The 15,817-nt window shown below is 40.8% G+C and overlaps 2 protein-coding genes across 2 annotated transcripts; one reads left to right on the top strand and one right to left on the bottom strand.

Annotated features, from left to right (window-relative positions):
* The first annotated feature begins 254 nt into the window (after positions 1 to 254).
* LOC149201036 (uncharacterized) lies at positions 255 to 6,027 on the top strand. Its single transcript, XM_089402850.1, has 3 exons — positions 255 to 555; positions 693 to 903; positions 1,900 to 6,027. Exons 1-3 carry the CDS (start codon positions 397 to 399, stop codon positions 5,859 to 5,861), a joined length of 4,332 nt encoding a protein of 1,443 aa, XP_089258976.1. The 5' UTR covers positions 255 to 396; the 3' UTR covers positions 5,862 to 6,027.
* Positions 6,028 to 9,603: 3,576 nt separating this feature from the next.
* Positions 9,604 to 13,878, bottom strand: LOC149201035 (uncharacterized). The gene is made up of 2 exons (XM_089401171.1): positions 12,541 to 13,878; positions 9,604 to 11,832 (listed from the first exon to the last, which is right to left on the bottom strand). Exons 1-2 carry the CDS (start codon positions 13,876 to 13,878, stop codon positions 9,604 to 9,606), a joined length of 3,567 nt encoding a protein of 1,188 aa, XP_089257297.1.
* Positions 13,879 to 15,817: the final 1,939 nt, after the last annotated feature.

The raw sequence follows: 15,817 nt of genomic DNA, 5'->3' as shown, positions 1-15,817 counted from the left end.
TAATTAAATGAATCGAAAATAATAAATAATTAATGTAAAAATAAAATTCCAAACTTAATTTTCATACATATATAATAACACAAAATTTTGGAAATTGATTTCGCTTTAACTTGTCTCTCACAAAAGCAAAAGCTGCGGCCGAAGTAAACTTCGAGCAAGGGAAAGGAAAACATTCCACAATCAATCAAGTCACGGCTTTATTCGAACAGAGCCAGCAACATAAGTATCTTTCTAATTTATTAAATCACGTCATTTGCCCGACCGCCTTTATAAATGCCAAATGCCTTAACCTGGGATTCTGGTCATGTAAGTCCTCAACTTCAGGAGATGTTATTCACAAGCTTGGAGTTGTCGAATTAGAGGACTCTCACAGGGTTTTTCAGCTGTTTGTGCAAAATGGCAACGCCAAGAGAACACGTTGAAGAGATTAGAATCAACAAGTTTTCAATTGGGAGGGAGGACAACCCACTTACAGAAGATCTACATCATGCTGTGAAACATTTATCCACTGAATTATACACAAAGGATGTCCATTTTCTCATGGAACTCATTCAGGTTCAATCCTTGTCTCTTTTAAATTTCAATTCTGTTCCCTTTTCTCTTCATGGCTATGGCAAATAGTAAATTGCATGGATATGGCAATGGCTAATACTAGTAAGCTTAGCTAAACTGTGTGGGTTATGATTTGTCAGAATGCTGAGGACAATGAGTATCCCCCAAACGTAGAACCTTCCTTAGAATTCGTGATTACAACCAGAGATGTCACGGGTGTAGGTGCCTCTGCTACTTTGTTGGTCTTTAACAATGAATTGGGATTCACCAAACGCAACATAGAATCTCTTTGCAGCATTGGACGCTCAACCAAGAAGGGCAAAAGACAAGGAGGCTACATTGGCGAGAAAGGTATTCATTTCTTAAAACCTGTACTCAGAAAACAAAAGGAAATTGGGGTGATTGGGAGGTTTTTCAATCCTTGACTATCTACTGTTTAGATAAAATGTAATATCTATTTCTAAATTTGCAGAGATTGGGTTTAAAAACTTTGGGGAATGGCTGCTCATATGCAACATGTTATGTAAACAAAATAAATTGGGTGATTGGGAGCTTTTTGTAGCCCTCGTTGTTTAGATAAAATTTGCACTAGGTATCTAAATTTGCAGAGTTTGGATTCAAGTGCTTTGGCTCATGGCTGTTTTGATGAAATATGGTATAAAAACATAATAGAATTGGGGTGATTGGGAGCTTTTTGTAGCCCTGTATTTTTAGATAGAATTTGGTGTGCGTTTTTAAATTTATGGAATTTGGGTTAGGAGCTTTGGTCATGGCGTTTAGATGAAATATTTATTGAAAACAAGATAGAATGGGAGCAACTGGGAGCTATTTTTTTTGTAGCACCGACTGTTTAAATAAAATTTGTAGTGCATATCCCAATTTGTGAAGGTTTGGGCTATGGCCACTTAGATGAAATATTTTATGAGAACAGACTAGAACTCGCATGATTGGGAGCTTTTCCTAGCCCTGGCTATTTAGATTAAAAAAATTATGTATTTTTCAATTTGCGGAGTTTGGATTTAAGAGATTTCGGTCTTGGCTGTTTAGATGAAATATGTACGAAGGCAAAGAGAATTGGGTTGAGGGGGAGTACTTTCTAGTCCTGACTGTTTAGATAAACTTTACTATATATTTCTAAATTTTGCAGAGATTGAGAATGAAAGCTTTGGGTGATGCCTGTATAGCTTAAGTATGTCGTGAAAACAAAATAAAAATGCGGTGATTGGGAACTTTTTCTAGCCTTGATTTTTAGATAAGATTTGTTTTATATTTCCAAAATATTCTGAGACTGGGTTTAAGACCTCGGGGCCATGGCTATTTAGATGAAATGTGTTATATATTGTGCAGGGATTGGGTTTAAGAGTGTTTTCTTGATAACAAAGCAGCCTTACATATTCAGCAATGGATATAAGATAAGGTTTAACGAGATACCTCCACATGGAACCAAAATTGGATATATTGTTCCAGAGTGGATAGATGAAAAGCCGAGCATTAAAGACCTCCAAGAAGTGTATGGTTGTGAGCTTCCAAACACAATAATAATACTGCCTTTGCGGCCTGAGAAGGTCGATGCTGTGAAAGAGCAGCTAGCCAATATTCATCCTGAAGTAATTCTGTTTATGTCTAAAATCAGAAAGCTGTCTGTTCGTGATTATAATGAAGACTCCGCATTGAACAGGGTTAATGCAATCCGTGTTTCACGAGAAACAGAATTTAGAACCACCAAGAATGAGCACAGTCAATCATTTATCCTGCATCTCTCGGCACAGGAAAATGAAGAAATGGAGAATGAATGCAGTTATTATATGTGGAGGCAGTGTTTTCCTGTACAGGAGCAGAGTAGGATAGAGGAGAGGAAAGACATGGACAAGTTGGTAATAACATTGGCTTTCCCATTTGAGGAACGCCTCAATAGAGCTGAAAACAAGATAGCTTCTGGTATTTATGCTTTCCTCCCCACAGAAATGATCACTGGATTTCCTTTTATAATTCAAGCAGATTTCTTACTTGTTTCTTCAAGGGAGAGCATCATTTTTGACAACAAGTGGAACCAAGGAATACTCGACTGCATTCCACCAGCTTTTTGTTCTGCCTTTATTTCCCTTTTGTGCAGTGTGCAATCGGCTCCACCCATGTCTAGAGCGCATTTCTTCAAGTACCTGCCAATTGATATACCCTCTTGTCCGGAGTTAAGACGAGTCAGGGATGCTATTCAGGCCCAGCTGAAGCAAGAAGAAGTAATCTTATGCGAGACTCAGAATGCTTATTGTATGCCTAAAAAAGCTCGCAGAATACTGCCTGCCTTTAGAGACATACTAGACAATGCATCTAAATATGGCTTAGAGAGCCCTAGTGCTCTATGGTCGACTGGGGTATTCATAGTACATTCATGCATGGAGGAAGATCAGCTTTCACGTGTCCTGCAATTCTTGGGCGTGGGGTTTGTGCCTTACCAGTGGTACTCACAGTGCATTCTTAGCAGCTCTGGTTGGGTTGCAGATCTATCAGAGGATTTATATGTGCAACTGCTGTGTTTTCTTTCTCAATACTGGGAAAGAGGCATTTCAACTTCTCTCCAGAATTTTCCCCTCTTTAAGTTTGTTAATGATCGCAACAGAGTGGATTGGGCTAGTTTATCAGATATATCTCATGGTCATAAACAATATTTTTCCTCCGAGGTGGAACACATTTCATGGTTGGCAAGATGGAGTGGGGAGTTTGGACATGTGGCAAATTTCAAATTCATGCCAGATTCCACTCAAATGGCCATGAGAAATTTGGATTATCAAGGGCTTTGCAGATTGCAAGTATGGTTAAATCAATATCCTAAGATCACTGAGCTTTCTGTATCAAGTTTTAGTAAGCAACTCGTAGAGCAAGCTAAGGTTTCCCTGAGTAGTAAATTTGTTGTCACTGTTACTCAGTTTTTGTATTTTTCCTACACCGACAAACATATTGACTGGAGAGATTTTCAGATATTGTGCTCAGATTTGCCAATACCTGATGATTCTGGATGTATATTCAGGAACCCCAAAGCAAAACTTGTGCCAGCATCCATAAGCAAGTGGGCAAAGCTATTTGAAAGCAACCCATGGGCTAAGCATGGGTTAGTTGCCCTGTCAAGCGATTACCTAAAACCACCCCCTTGTGCTTATGGGTTGAAAGGGGAAGACGATCTCGAGTCATTTATCAGAAATGATCTTGGAGCAGTGGATATTCCATTTCTAAGACCACTGGATGTTGCCATGCCTGGACTTTCCTCTCCTCTCGAGAAAGAGAAGGTATTTTTGCTCTTAGAGTGGATACAGCATTTGACAGTGAACTATCAGACACTCCCTGAAGTTTTTAAAAGAAGCATAGCTGAAGGAAGATGGCTAAGAACACACAAGGGGTATCAATCTCCCAGAGTGTCTTTTTTGTTCAATTCTGAATGGCAATCTGCGGGTTTTCAATTAAAAGACCTTCCATTCATTAATAATTCATTCTACGGCAAAACCATGGATGACTTCAAGAGGGCCCTACAACAGATGGGGGTGGTTGTTGAGTTTGGGAAAGGATGTGATTTGATCACCGAACATCTCCAAATGCACACAGAATTGCAAGTCATAACCAGGCTTTATAAATATCTTCATCTATTCCACTGGAAGCCCACTGACAGTAACTCTGTTAAAATTTGGATTCCACGTGATGGTGGACTTGGGGGTGAATGGAAAGATTCAAAACTGTGTACAGTACATGATGACAATGGCCTATTTCACAATAGATTAGACATCCTGGATAACTTCTATGAAGAAGCATTACTTCCTTTCTTTTCTAGTTATCTTGGTGTAGCTCTGCATCCCAGAATTGAAGATTATTGCAGCCTGTGGCTAAATTGGGTATCCACTGGTCATCAAGTTTCTGCAGGGGAGTGCTGCTCAATTTGGAGAAACATTTTAAAACACTGGACCAGTTCTTCTGAGAAAATAAAACGATGTCTTTGGAAAGGACCTCTTAGATTGCCAGCTTACACAAGCATTGAAGATATCCAGCTAAGTGCTCCAAATGAAACCTTCATTCCTGATGATTTGAAGTTGAAAGAATTGTTCATGAGAGCTTCTGCAAATCCAAAATTTGCATGGCATCCTAACCCTTCTGATCCTGAAATACCATTGGATTCATTGTTCTCAACTTATATCCATCTTGGAGCTCAGAACGTATCCCAAGCAACAGAAAAAGCTGATATCTCTGTTTCGAGTGACATTTCTTTGCGGAAAATTCCAGCAGGAAAAGGCATGGTCAAAGTGGGACTATACAGAATTATTCTTTCATATCTTGCACGCCCCTCTTTTAAATTGTCACCTGATAAAAGGCATCAAATTGTGAGTACTCTTGTTGAATCTACCGTATATGAAGTTGCTGAACCCTTTACCATTGAGTACTCACTTTCATTACCAGCAGGAAATGGTGTGGCAGAGACCGTTAAAGCGAGAACAACTAGTCTAGTGAGATGGGAAAAGAATGAAGGACGAATTTTGATACATGTATCTGATACACACAATCGAAAGGAAAATATGTCCTTGGCAACTGATCTTGCACAGGTGATTTCGGCTGGCCTCTTGTCAAATTATCCTGATCTTGTTGCAGGATTATGTGAAATGGTTAAGATAGGATGTATTTTAGGATTTGATGATGATGCAGTAAATTACATGCTCCAGTGCAATAACTTCCAAATGTTTGTCGAGGACAAAAGTTTCCTGGCATCTCATTTTCCTGAGGTGAATGAAAGCGTCCTTCCATCAAAAGAACTGAGAGGATTCTATGGATGTAGCTCTGGGGGCAGGAAAAGCATCTCCAGCCCAGCTAAAGCAACGAGGTCGACTGGATATTTTTCAGTAGATTGTCCGAAAAGATGGGAGAAAAATTTGTTTTCACTTAAACAAGAAATAATCAATGTGGAAGAATCTACATCTGACAGTGTGAAAAAGAAGCTGGTGAGGTTGTTATTCCCATTGGGAACAGCAGATATAGGGCAGTTAAACAATTCTCTTTTGAAGCTGATAGGTGATGCGCACCTCAAAATACTGATTATTTTAGAAGCGCTCGGTGGCAATGAAATTAGTGGGATGGTACCATTGAAATTAGATGATTTACTTTGTAGTCCTGAATTGAAAAAACATTTAGGGGGAAGTGAAAAAACAGAACAAACTTCTTCATCATCACCCTCTTCTAGTGGCAACGACGAAGTGGATGTTGAGACATTGAAGGCAGCAGTAGGAGCTATGGTTCTGAATTATTATGGGAAAGAAGGTGAGCGACAGCAAATTTGATTTTGAGCTAGCAAAGCTGGGCTCAAATGAAAGTCCTGTTATTAGGAATGGAGGTTCTCTAAATAAAAATTCTGTGAAGACCTAAAAAAGTAAGTATCATGTTTAGTCTTAGGGCTAAAGTTATAAATAAATGTCTTGCAATTTTTAAGAGGATGTTGAAAAATAATCTAATGATATAATACTTTGATCAATGGATGCTTTCTTGCGAAGCTATTTTTACTAATAGTAACCAATCCCAAAGAGGGATTCTAATAAGGATTTTAATGCTACTAAAATGAAAGTTCAGAAAGGATATTCATTACAATCAAAATAGGGTCCCAAGCCTCCTAGGTTTTCTGGTCGGTTTTGGACGTCAGTGGATGTAAAAATATCTAACAAAGATCTAATGCAAGCTACACAATTTTTATTAAGTGGTATATATATATATATATATATATATATTGGGCTGCAGAAACGAAAATCAATTCTGATAAAGGCCAACAATCTTATTATTAATCAATCCTATTATGATAATAAATTCTCCTACATATTAGAAAGTAGAAAGGAGAGGCGACATTGGTACTATTAACTGTTGGCATGCTTATTTGAGATTTAGGTTCATTCCCCATAAATAATCCTACTCATAAATAGTGAAGCTCTTACTATAGTCCATTGCTTCAACCTCACAACATAGTGCTAATATGATTCTTCACATTAACATTATATTGATAGGAAAAATCACAACATGGTGCTAATATGATTCTTCACATTAACATTATATTGATAGGAAAAATGGATCAAACTTTTGAAGTTAAACCTTCTATTTAGCCAGGAGATTGGTTTAGCCCATATGCTTTGCAGTGACTGCACTTAGAATGGCTTGTTTTAAATTTAAAAGATTGACAATAGGTCACTAATAAAAAAATAGGTTCACGAACAAAGCACAAGGTTGTCAGTAACGAGAATGTGTAAATACGCACAAATTCCCCTGATTTTATAATTAAAAAATTTCATACAATTTTTTTTGGACTAATGGAATCGCATTTTTAGCTGTGTAAATCTTTGCATGGATTTCATCTAAAATCTCAACTCCCACAATCCACTTCCACTTAAGTTTACACTAAGTAACGACAAAACTTAGATTTGTCACGTAATTCCAAAATAACCCATATACATGCATGTTACACTTTGTAATATAAACTCTTCCATATGGATACAATCAAGAAAATAAGCCCAAATAGACATTAGTTGAAGAGAATTTTTTAAACATAACACCTATAATCAGTAAATTAGCTAGGATATAGTCAAATTTAAATAATCAAAGTGGATGAAGGGAACCAATGCTATCAAACAAAGGATCACATTCTAGAGGTAGCATCTCGAAATAGTTTCTAGATCCAATTTAGTTTTGATTTCAGATCCAATTCAGTTTTGATTTCAGACTTTAGACTTCGGGGCCAACTCTACCTTCATCTCGACAAAGAAGTCTCCTAATGGTCATGGCAAAGACCACAACAACTGACCCTAAGATCATACTTGATATAATTTTCTTATTTTTTTAGCTTATACACTGACCCTAAGATCATATGTGATATAGTTTTCTTATTTTTTTAGCTTATATACTGACCCTAAGATCATACGTGACATAATTTTCTTCATTTTTTTTAGCTTATTGGATTTATAATAAACAACTTTTCCACCCCGGATGAACTTGCAGTGTGACCCTTCCTTGTTGGCATTAATGCACCACCATAAAGCCCTTCTCAAGATCTGCAAGGGTTATGATTGGATCAAAAGTGAAAGGGTTGGCTTAGCTAGAAAATTCTTAATCATTATCTTGTAGTAAACTGCAGTGCCCATAAACCTCTAGTTTCTATCACATTATGGAGGGCTGACAACTCCATTATTGCCTTCATCTTATCATGGTCTATGTGGAGTCCCAAAACTTAAAATTATATTCCAAAAAATTTACTTGTAAAAGTTGCACTTGGTCATCTTGATGAGTAGTTCTTGAGCAATTCTTCATTGTTCCTTCTTCAGCCTGGATTCCTCGGAAATATCATCACCCAGAAATACCTTTCCTAAAAGACCAAAAAGGTGTTTAGATAACTAAAGAAAAGGAGTGAATGTCACCCTTTGCTTAATTCCTCTCTTAGGGTTGGTGTTTTGTAAACCTCAAAATGGAAGTCTAGAGCGATCTAGGTTGTTAAAAATGGACGTTAAGTGGTAAATATGACTTCAAATAAATGAGCGATCTAGGTGGTTAAAAATGGAAATTAAGTGGTAAATATGACTTCAAATAAATGAGCAATCTAGGTGGTTAAAAATGGACATTAAGTGGTAAATATGACTTCAATTAAATGAATAAATGTTAATTTCCTACTCTAAATAAATAAGAAATCTTCAATCACAATGTTAGACAATGAATCTAAAAACTTGATTTATGATAGCATGCGATAAAAAAAGCCTAATTTATGATAGCATGCGATAAAATAATGAAATATTTTTTTTTTAACAAGTTCGGTTGCTATGTATTAGTCTGAAAAAAAGAGGGAGGCATCTTGCCGTACATGGAGTGCTTCTTGAGCATTACGGATCCAAGGAATTACAAAATAGTTCCTTTCCTTGATCCTGATCCTATTGCTTCTAGCTATGAGACATCTTTTACTACTATAGATTCTTACAAACTGAAAACACCAAAACTTACAACTGCAACACATAACTAATCAATTTCTATGTGACTAATCTTTCGCGCTGTAGAGTCTTCCGGGTTTGGGTCAGCCTCGTTCGGTTTTGCGCTGGAGGAGGATGACGCTTCTTTGAGTTTTTTATCCATCATATACCTGAGGACTGTGATTGATTCTTCGGCATGAGCGCATCTGTTGCTAAGATTGCTGAACTGCTCGTGCAATGAGTGAACTCTATGAAGGAATAAGTTCATCTCGGCTCGATATTTGTCATGAAGGATTCTGCACTGCTCATCAAGCTTTGCTTCCAGATTCCGGATTTGGTCTGCATGCCTAGCCTCCATGCTGCGAACTTGATCTTCCAGGGTCCTTTGCTGCGCGCGCACTTCCTCAAATTCTGCCTGCAGATCGCGGCAGTGGAAACACTGTTCAGGGCGCTCCATAGGTATCACCTCTCTGATATAATAGCTCTCTGTTCTTTGCTGTTATCCCCTCTCTGATACAATAGCTCTGGGATTGTTTCTTGTCACTGGTGGTTTCCGCTGAATCCCCAGAAATCTGAAGACCAGCGCCTCTGGCAGAAAAGATTGAAGCTGCTTGAACTGAAACGACTCTAAGGGGGAGAATACTATCACAAAAGGCCTCTCCAGAATGGAGGATACTGGGACGCAGTCTAGATATAAATAGCGCTTCTGTGCGGTTGGGGCGGGAGCCATCCTGTATGCTATTTCCAAAATTGGTCCACACAGCCCAAAGCAAATCTGGATTGGCACATGTGCTCTGTCTGGCGGGACGATTTCTTCCTGCAGTTCGACTGATTCCCACACTTTGGGCAGATTTCTCAATCCAATTTCTGAGCAATTTCCCATCGACCATACTTGCTCTGTACTATGAGGTTTGACTGTATGCGTGTGATTCATGGGAGCGGTTGGAAAGAGGGTGCTGGGCTGATTGCCCGATCTGGCTCCTGATGTAATTCCTTTCTTCCTTATCTGCGTTGTCCTCTGCTCTGCTGATTTGCCTGCAGTTGCGGATTCTATTGGTTACGGTGCCCCTTACTTGGACTGGATGCGTGATCATGGCAATGGTTGGGTGGACAAGATATTGTTGCAGCTGAGGTGGCCTTTGGGGCGTTCACAAGCCTTGTTGGCATAGTTGTCAGCGTCTTTATTGAGGCCACGTAGGATATGGTAATAACTGGCCTCCTCCATCATGTCGTGAAGTATCTGATTCCTGCTATTGATTTGCTGCAATAAGGTGTTTGGCGAGGTCTGCCTATGCACCATGAGTCGAATTATGATTGCAGAATCGCCAAAGACAGTCGCCTTCTTGATTCCTAGCTTGATCAATTGGGTAAGTCCTTGGAACAGAGCCAATCCCTCGGCCCTGTTGTTTGATAATTCACCCAGCCCCCATTCAAAATGAAGAATTGACTCACCATTAGCGTTACAGATGAGACCCCCTGCCCCTGCTTTGCCAGGATTTGACTTTGAGGCTCCATCGAAAAACATATAGAACCTGTTGCAGTTGCTCAGCCAGAGAGCAAATTCTTCTTCCTTGAGCCTCAATTTCCAGACATTACTTGTCTCCTTCGGTTGCAGATTCTCTTTTCTTGGTGCCTGGGCGCTGATGAGGCTTCCGTGTCCATAATTGATCAGATTTCTTTCTTCTACACTATAGTGGGTGGCCTCAATCTTGCCTTGAGTGCGGGTGGTGATTGCTTCCACCGCTAAACTCTTGGCTTTGTGGCACATAACTCTTATGTTGTATCCTTTGTCTTGAAAAATCTTTTTGTTTCTGGCCAACCAGATGCTCCAGACAAGAGTTAAAGGTATTGTGTTCCATATCCTTTGTGTTAATTTGCCCTTCTTGCCTTTCCAAGGACAATTTTTCTTCCAATTGTAGACAGTTTCAACTATGGATGCCTTTGGTTCCCATGTGACCTCCCCTATTGAGGCCATATCTTTCCAGCACTTTTCTGCTACTTGGCAATCTAGGAACAAATGTTGCATTGTTTCTTCGGCTTGACAACAATTTGGGCACCTGGAGGGTCCCAAGATGCCCCTTTTTTTAAAGTTTTCTGCTGTTAGAATCTTCCCTTTCAGGAGGAGCCAGAAGAAAAATTTAACTTTGGGAGGGGCTTCCGCCTTCCAAACCAATTTCCAATGAGTCCAAATGGCCTGTGGAGAGGCGCTTTCACACAATTGTTGATACCCTGCTTTGGTTGTGTAAAGAGTTCCCGTAGGGTCCCAGCGATAGCTGTCTTTTTTCCCTTTTTGAACCGGAGCTTTACTGTGCAGTAGGCTCTTTAGGGCTAGGAAGCTTGTTTCGAGATCTCTGGGGTAGTCCGGAAGTGACCAGCCTATCCAAGCTTGAGATTGATTTCCCCACTGCGTTATTTGAGCTAAACTCCAGATTCCTCTGTTGTTAAGCCAACTGGTAGCTGGGATTGCCTCTATATTGGATCCTATAGAGCACTGGCCTAATATTCTGTCATTGGAGATACTAATGCTGCCCCCTCCCCCGGGTACTTTTGAAGTATGTTGGGCCATAAAGGGAATGATTTTCTTACATAATTTCCAGATGTTGGTGCTGTCCCTGCTGGGGATATTGGTGTCCAACAATTGATGCCTAGTGCTGTTCAGATACTTGGCCTCAAGGACTGTTTTCCACCATGCTGAGTCCCCTGTAATTAGCCTCCAAACAATTTTAGCCCCGAGGGCTAAATTTAGCAGATTTGGGGATCTTATTCCAAGTCCTCCTTTCTCAAGGGGCTGGATGACATTCTTCCAGTTAACCAGGTTAAACTTTTTTTTCTCCGTTTTTCCTCCTTGCCAGAGGAAGTGTCTAAGAGCTTTTTCCATTTTATGATGGAAGGTCATTGGAGCTTGGATCAAAGAGAAGCGGTAGATGGGCAGAGAGGTCAGACCTGATTTTAGGAGTACTAGGCGACCTGCTGGGTTCAGCCACATAGATCCCCATTGTTGAATCTTCCTTTTTATTTTATCAAGAATTTCATTCCAAGTGTCGATCTTCAGAGGTCCCATACTCACTGGCATCCCTAGATATGTGAAGTGACTCCAGTCAAGCTTGTATGAGACTCCAAGAGTGTTTGCAATGCTGTATATGGTGTGATTCGTTGCATTCCATCCATAGATGCAGCTTTTAACTTGATTAACTTTTCCTCCTGAATAATCCATAAATTGATCTAGTATCTTTTTGAAACGCCTTGCAATGGTGATCGATGCTCCTCCCATCAAGAGGGTGTCGTCTGCAAATTGGGAATGGTTGATGTTCTTTGTGCCCTGCTCGAATTGGATGCCAGTTATTAGGCCAATTCTTCGGTTGTAATCCAAGGCTTTGCTAAAGGATTCAGCCATGAGAATAAATAAGTAAGGGGACAGGGGGCAGCCTTGTCTGAGGCCTCGGGAGGATTGGAAGGCAGCACAAGGTCTTCCATTAACCAAAGGGGAGATCCAAGGGTTTGAGATGCAAGCTTTGATCATGTTAATGAAGGAGGTATTGAATCCCATTTTGTGTAATACTGCAAACAGAAAGGAGTGTCTGACCCTATCAAAGGCATTGGCAAGGTCAAGTTTTAGGACAAAGCCTTTCTCCTTTCGACTTATGCTAGAATGTATAGCCTCTTGCACAAGAAGAATGGAATCAGAGATGTGTCTATTGGGCAGAAAGCCTCCTTGATTTTCTGAGATTAATAAGGGGAGGTGAGGCTTGAGCCTAGAAGACAGAATTTTGGTAATAATTTTGTATGCAGAATTGCATAGGGATATGGGCCGAAATCTTGAGAAGGTAGAGGGCCTGTTCTCTTTTGGGATTAGAGCTAGATAGGTTGAGTTGGTGTAGCCCCCCAATTTGCCTTTCCGAAGGGTCCAGCGAATCATCTTTAGGAGGTCTTTTTTGATCAGGTGCCAGTATTCTCTGTAGAAGCTTATTGGAAACCCATCGGGACCTGGAGCTTTGTCCGGGTGGAGACTCCAGATTGCTTTTTGTACCTCTTCCTCTTCTATTTCTTGCGTGAGCTTGCTGTTCATTCCTTGGGTAACATCTCTAGTCATGTATTGAAGTAGACTTGAGTAATCCTCCTCGCTCTTGTCCTCAGTTAGTAGATTTTTGAAGTGAGCGGTTGCTGCTTCTTTAATGGAATCTTGAGTCTCGTAGCTTTTCCCTTCACTGTCTTTAATTATACTCACAGTGTTCCTTGCCTTCCTGACTGTAGCTTGCTTATGGAAATATGAGGTATTTTTATCTCCTTCGCGCAGCCATAACTGTCTTGACTTTAGCCTCCATTTGATCTCCTCATCTCTAGCTGTTTGCCTCAGCTGGGTATACAATCGTATCTCATCTTCTTTTGCTTGCTGGGAGAGTCCAACCGCTTCAATATTTTGCTGGACTATCTCAAGGTTTTTTTTTATGTCCTTTTTTATGAGCTCGGGTTCCTGGTAGTTGATCTTTGCCCATGATTTGAGGGCCTGCCTAGTTTGCTTCAGCTTGGATTCCCAGATATATGTCGGGGAGCCCTCCACATGCTGGGTCCACGCTTGCCACACCGCATCTCTAGCTGCAGGGATTCGGTTCCAAAGGGGAGAATATTTAAAAGGGAGGGGTCCAATCTGGCTATGACTGTGCAAGGTGAGCGTGATTGGATAGTGGTCCGAGGCGGAGATGTTGAGGATATCTGACTGACCGGTAGAGAAGGTGGATAGAAAGGCGATGTTGATGAGGAAGCGGTCAAGCCTTTCCATAATATTTCCAGCTCCTAGACGCCTGTTGCTCCATGTGTATCTTCTATTCTTAGGTTTTATGTCTACTAGATCTTTCTCCTGCATAATATGCTCAAGCCTGTTTCTGAAAGGATCTGAGCTAAAGTTTCCTCCTCTTTTCTCATTGGTATGCATGACCAGGTTTAGATCCCCTGCAAGAATAATATTGCTGTCATGGTCTTCTTCTATATTTGTGTTCAGAGTATTCCAGCAAACTTCTTTTTCCCTGTAGTGGTTCGGTGAATAAACATTGTATATTTTAACCTCTGCTCCATTGTCCTTACTTTCCAGTTTAACACTGATCCAGTTCTGATGGATTTTGGTGAAGCTGCAAGTCCATCTGCTATTGTCCCACATTGTTAGAATGCCACCCGAGGCTCCTCTGGCTTCACTGGCGCAGCCACTGTATTGCTTTTGTTGGTTGATGAGTCTGTTGATTTCAGACTGATCTAGCTTTGTCTCTTGAATGAGAATGATTTCGGGCTTTTCACTTTGAATTAGTTCCCTGAGGGCTGCTTTCTTGGAGGGGTGCCCTAGTCCCCTGCTATTCCAGGATAGCAGCTTCATCATGATTTACCAGTGGTATGGAGAGGTGCCCGCCTCTCTTTGCCTTTATTGTTGTTTTCCTTGTCCGAGTGTCCAAGGATGTAGGATTCTATAGGTGTCTGGGATCCCATTGCTATATCTTTCTGTGCACTTTCTTCTCTCTGCTGCTTAGCCGATTTCCTGCCAGGCCCATGCTTTTTGGGGATGTCACTGGACGCACCATGGTCCTTTGATGAACTTCTGGTGATCCTTATGGAGTTGGTATCAGGAGAGGGCTGAGAAGAATGAGGGGGAGAGGGATGGAGATGCTGATCAGATGAAAGGGGATCCTGCTCGGGATCATCCTCAGAAAGGGTTGCAAAGGGATTGGAAGAAGGAGGAATGGAGGGGTCCGAGAGTCGAGGGGGTGAGGAGGGGATATGAGGAGGGTGCTGCTGAGAGGATGAGGGGGGTTGCTGATGGGATGATTGAGGATGAATGGGATGTTGCTGGGAAGGCCCCGGGGTTTCAGATTCTGCTTGCTTCAGGGATGGGTTCGATTTTTTTCTTTTTACCGTTTCCCATTGTCCTTCTTGCTCTATTGATTCTACAGTTATAAGCTTAGGGCATCTATTAGCAAAATGTCCATATTCGTGACATACCTTGCACTTGAAGGGTATCTGTTCGTAGTCCAGCTGTTGAATATGGCACCAGTCGTCTACTTTCAGTTTGATTGCTTCCGGTAGTCCGCGTCCCAGATCAACTTCAACACATATTCGCGCACAGGCTTGCATGTTATCCTTGGGTTCACTTCGATCTATGTATTTTCCGACCGCGTTCCCTATTGCTTTGACCGAGTCATCTCCCCAGCAGTGTAGAGGGAGATGGGGGAGCCTGACCCAAACAGGAACAACACTTGGAATGTCCAGCTCGGGATCGAAATCCGGGGTCCATTTGTTGAGGTAGAGACCTCTGGAATCCATGAAGTAAGGCCCATTTCTAAAGATTAGGTCCTTGTCCTCCTTAGTTTCAAAGTGAAAGGTAAAGTATCCTCTACCACAGAACCTGATGGATATTTTCCCTTGGACCTTGTCTGCCCAGTTTCGCTCAACCCACCTTTGCACAGTTTTGGGTGAGGGCCATAGCCCTGTAAATTGACCGATTAATCCTTTCTCTGCTAGTGAGATGGCTGCCATGCGAGGAATGGTCGGAGGCAAATGGACTTCCTGTAACACATCTAGTTTCTTTACGAACTTGGTTGCTGTTGGCCTTGGTCTTTGCTGAGGAAGTGATTTCACCAGGTTGGAAAAAGCTTGTTGCAGGTCCGGATCCCCACCAGGCGGATCCGGAGGATCCATGAGGCTGATCGAAGAGCAGGGTCGCAGTCGCAATCACAGGCCGAGGGCAGGCTCAGGCGCGCGCGCGCGCAGAGCAGCAGCAGCGGGAATGATAAAATAATGAAATATTATTGACAATAATCTCCCTTGGTTTTTGTGATAAAATTTGTGGAACAAGAAGTATAGGTACCCCCAAAACTCAAGGAAAACACATGAAATAATGAAATTTCAATTACTATAATGATGCAAGTTAAACCATAGTTTTTCCTTCTTCTGCAATAAAAATCACAAATTAGTGAGGTATATTGGCCTAAAATGCTAGGGAAACACTATGCAAATCAAAAGTTCTCTATTGTTTCTTCTTATTTCTGCAATGAAAGTCATAGAACAGGGAACTTAGCATAAATAAGCAGAAACCTTTGCAACAAAAGTTGCAAAACAATAAATTAACTTGGTGTAAAAGGAAAGAAAAAACTTATAATTCACCTCTTATAGTTATGTCCAATTATGCTCCTCACCAATCAACTATTTTAGCACCCTATCATGCAAATATTTTTAGTGTATATTATCTTACAATTATGTTTAAAATTAGAACTCATAGTGCCTTGTCCTTGATGTGGAGTTAATGAATGGGTGAAAAGAAAACC

This window comes from Pinus tabuliformis, chromosome 2_1 (genome assembly GCF_031772625.1).
Source record: "Pinus tabuliformis cultivar Carrire ecotype Pingquan chromosome 2_1, CPIR1, whole genome shotgun sequence".
Classification (NCBI taxonomy): domain Eukaryota; kingdom Viridiplantae; phylum Streptophyta; class Pinopsida; order Pinales; family Pinaceae; genus Pinus; species Pinus tabuliformis.
Note: the sequence above shows the minus strand (reverse complement) of the source record. Positions and strands in the feature narration are given on the sequence as shown.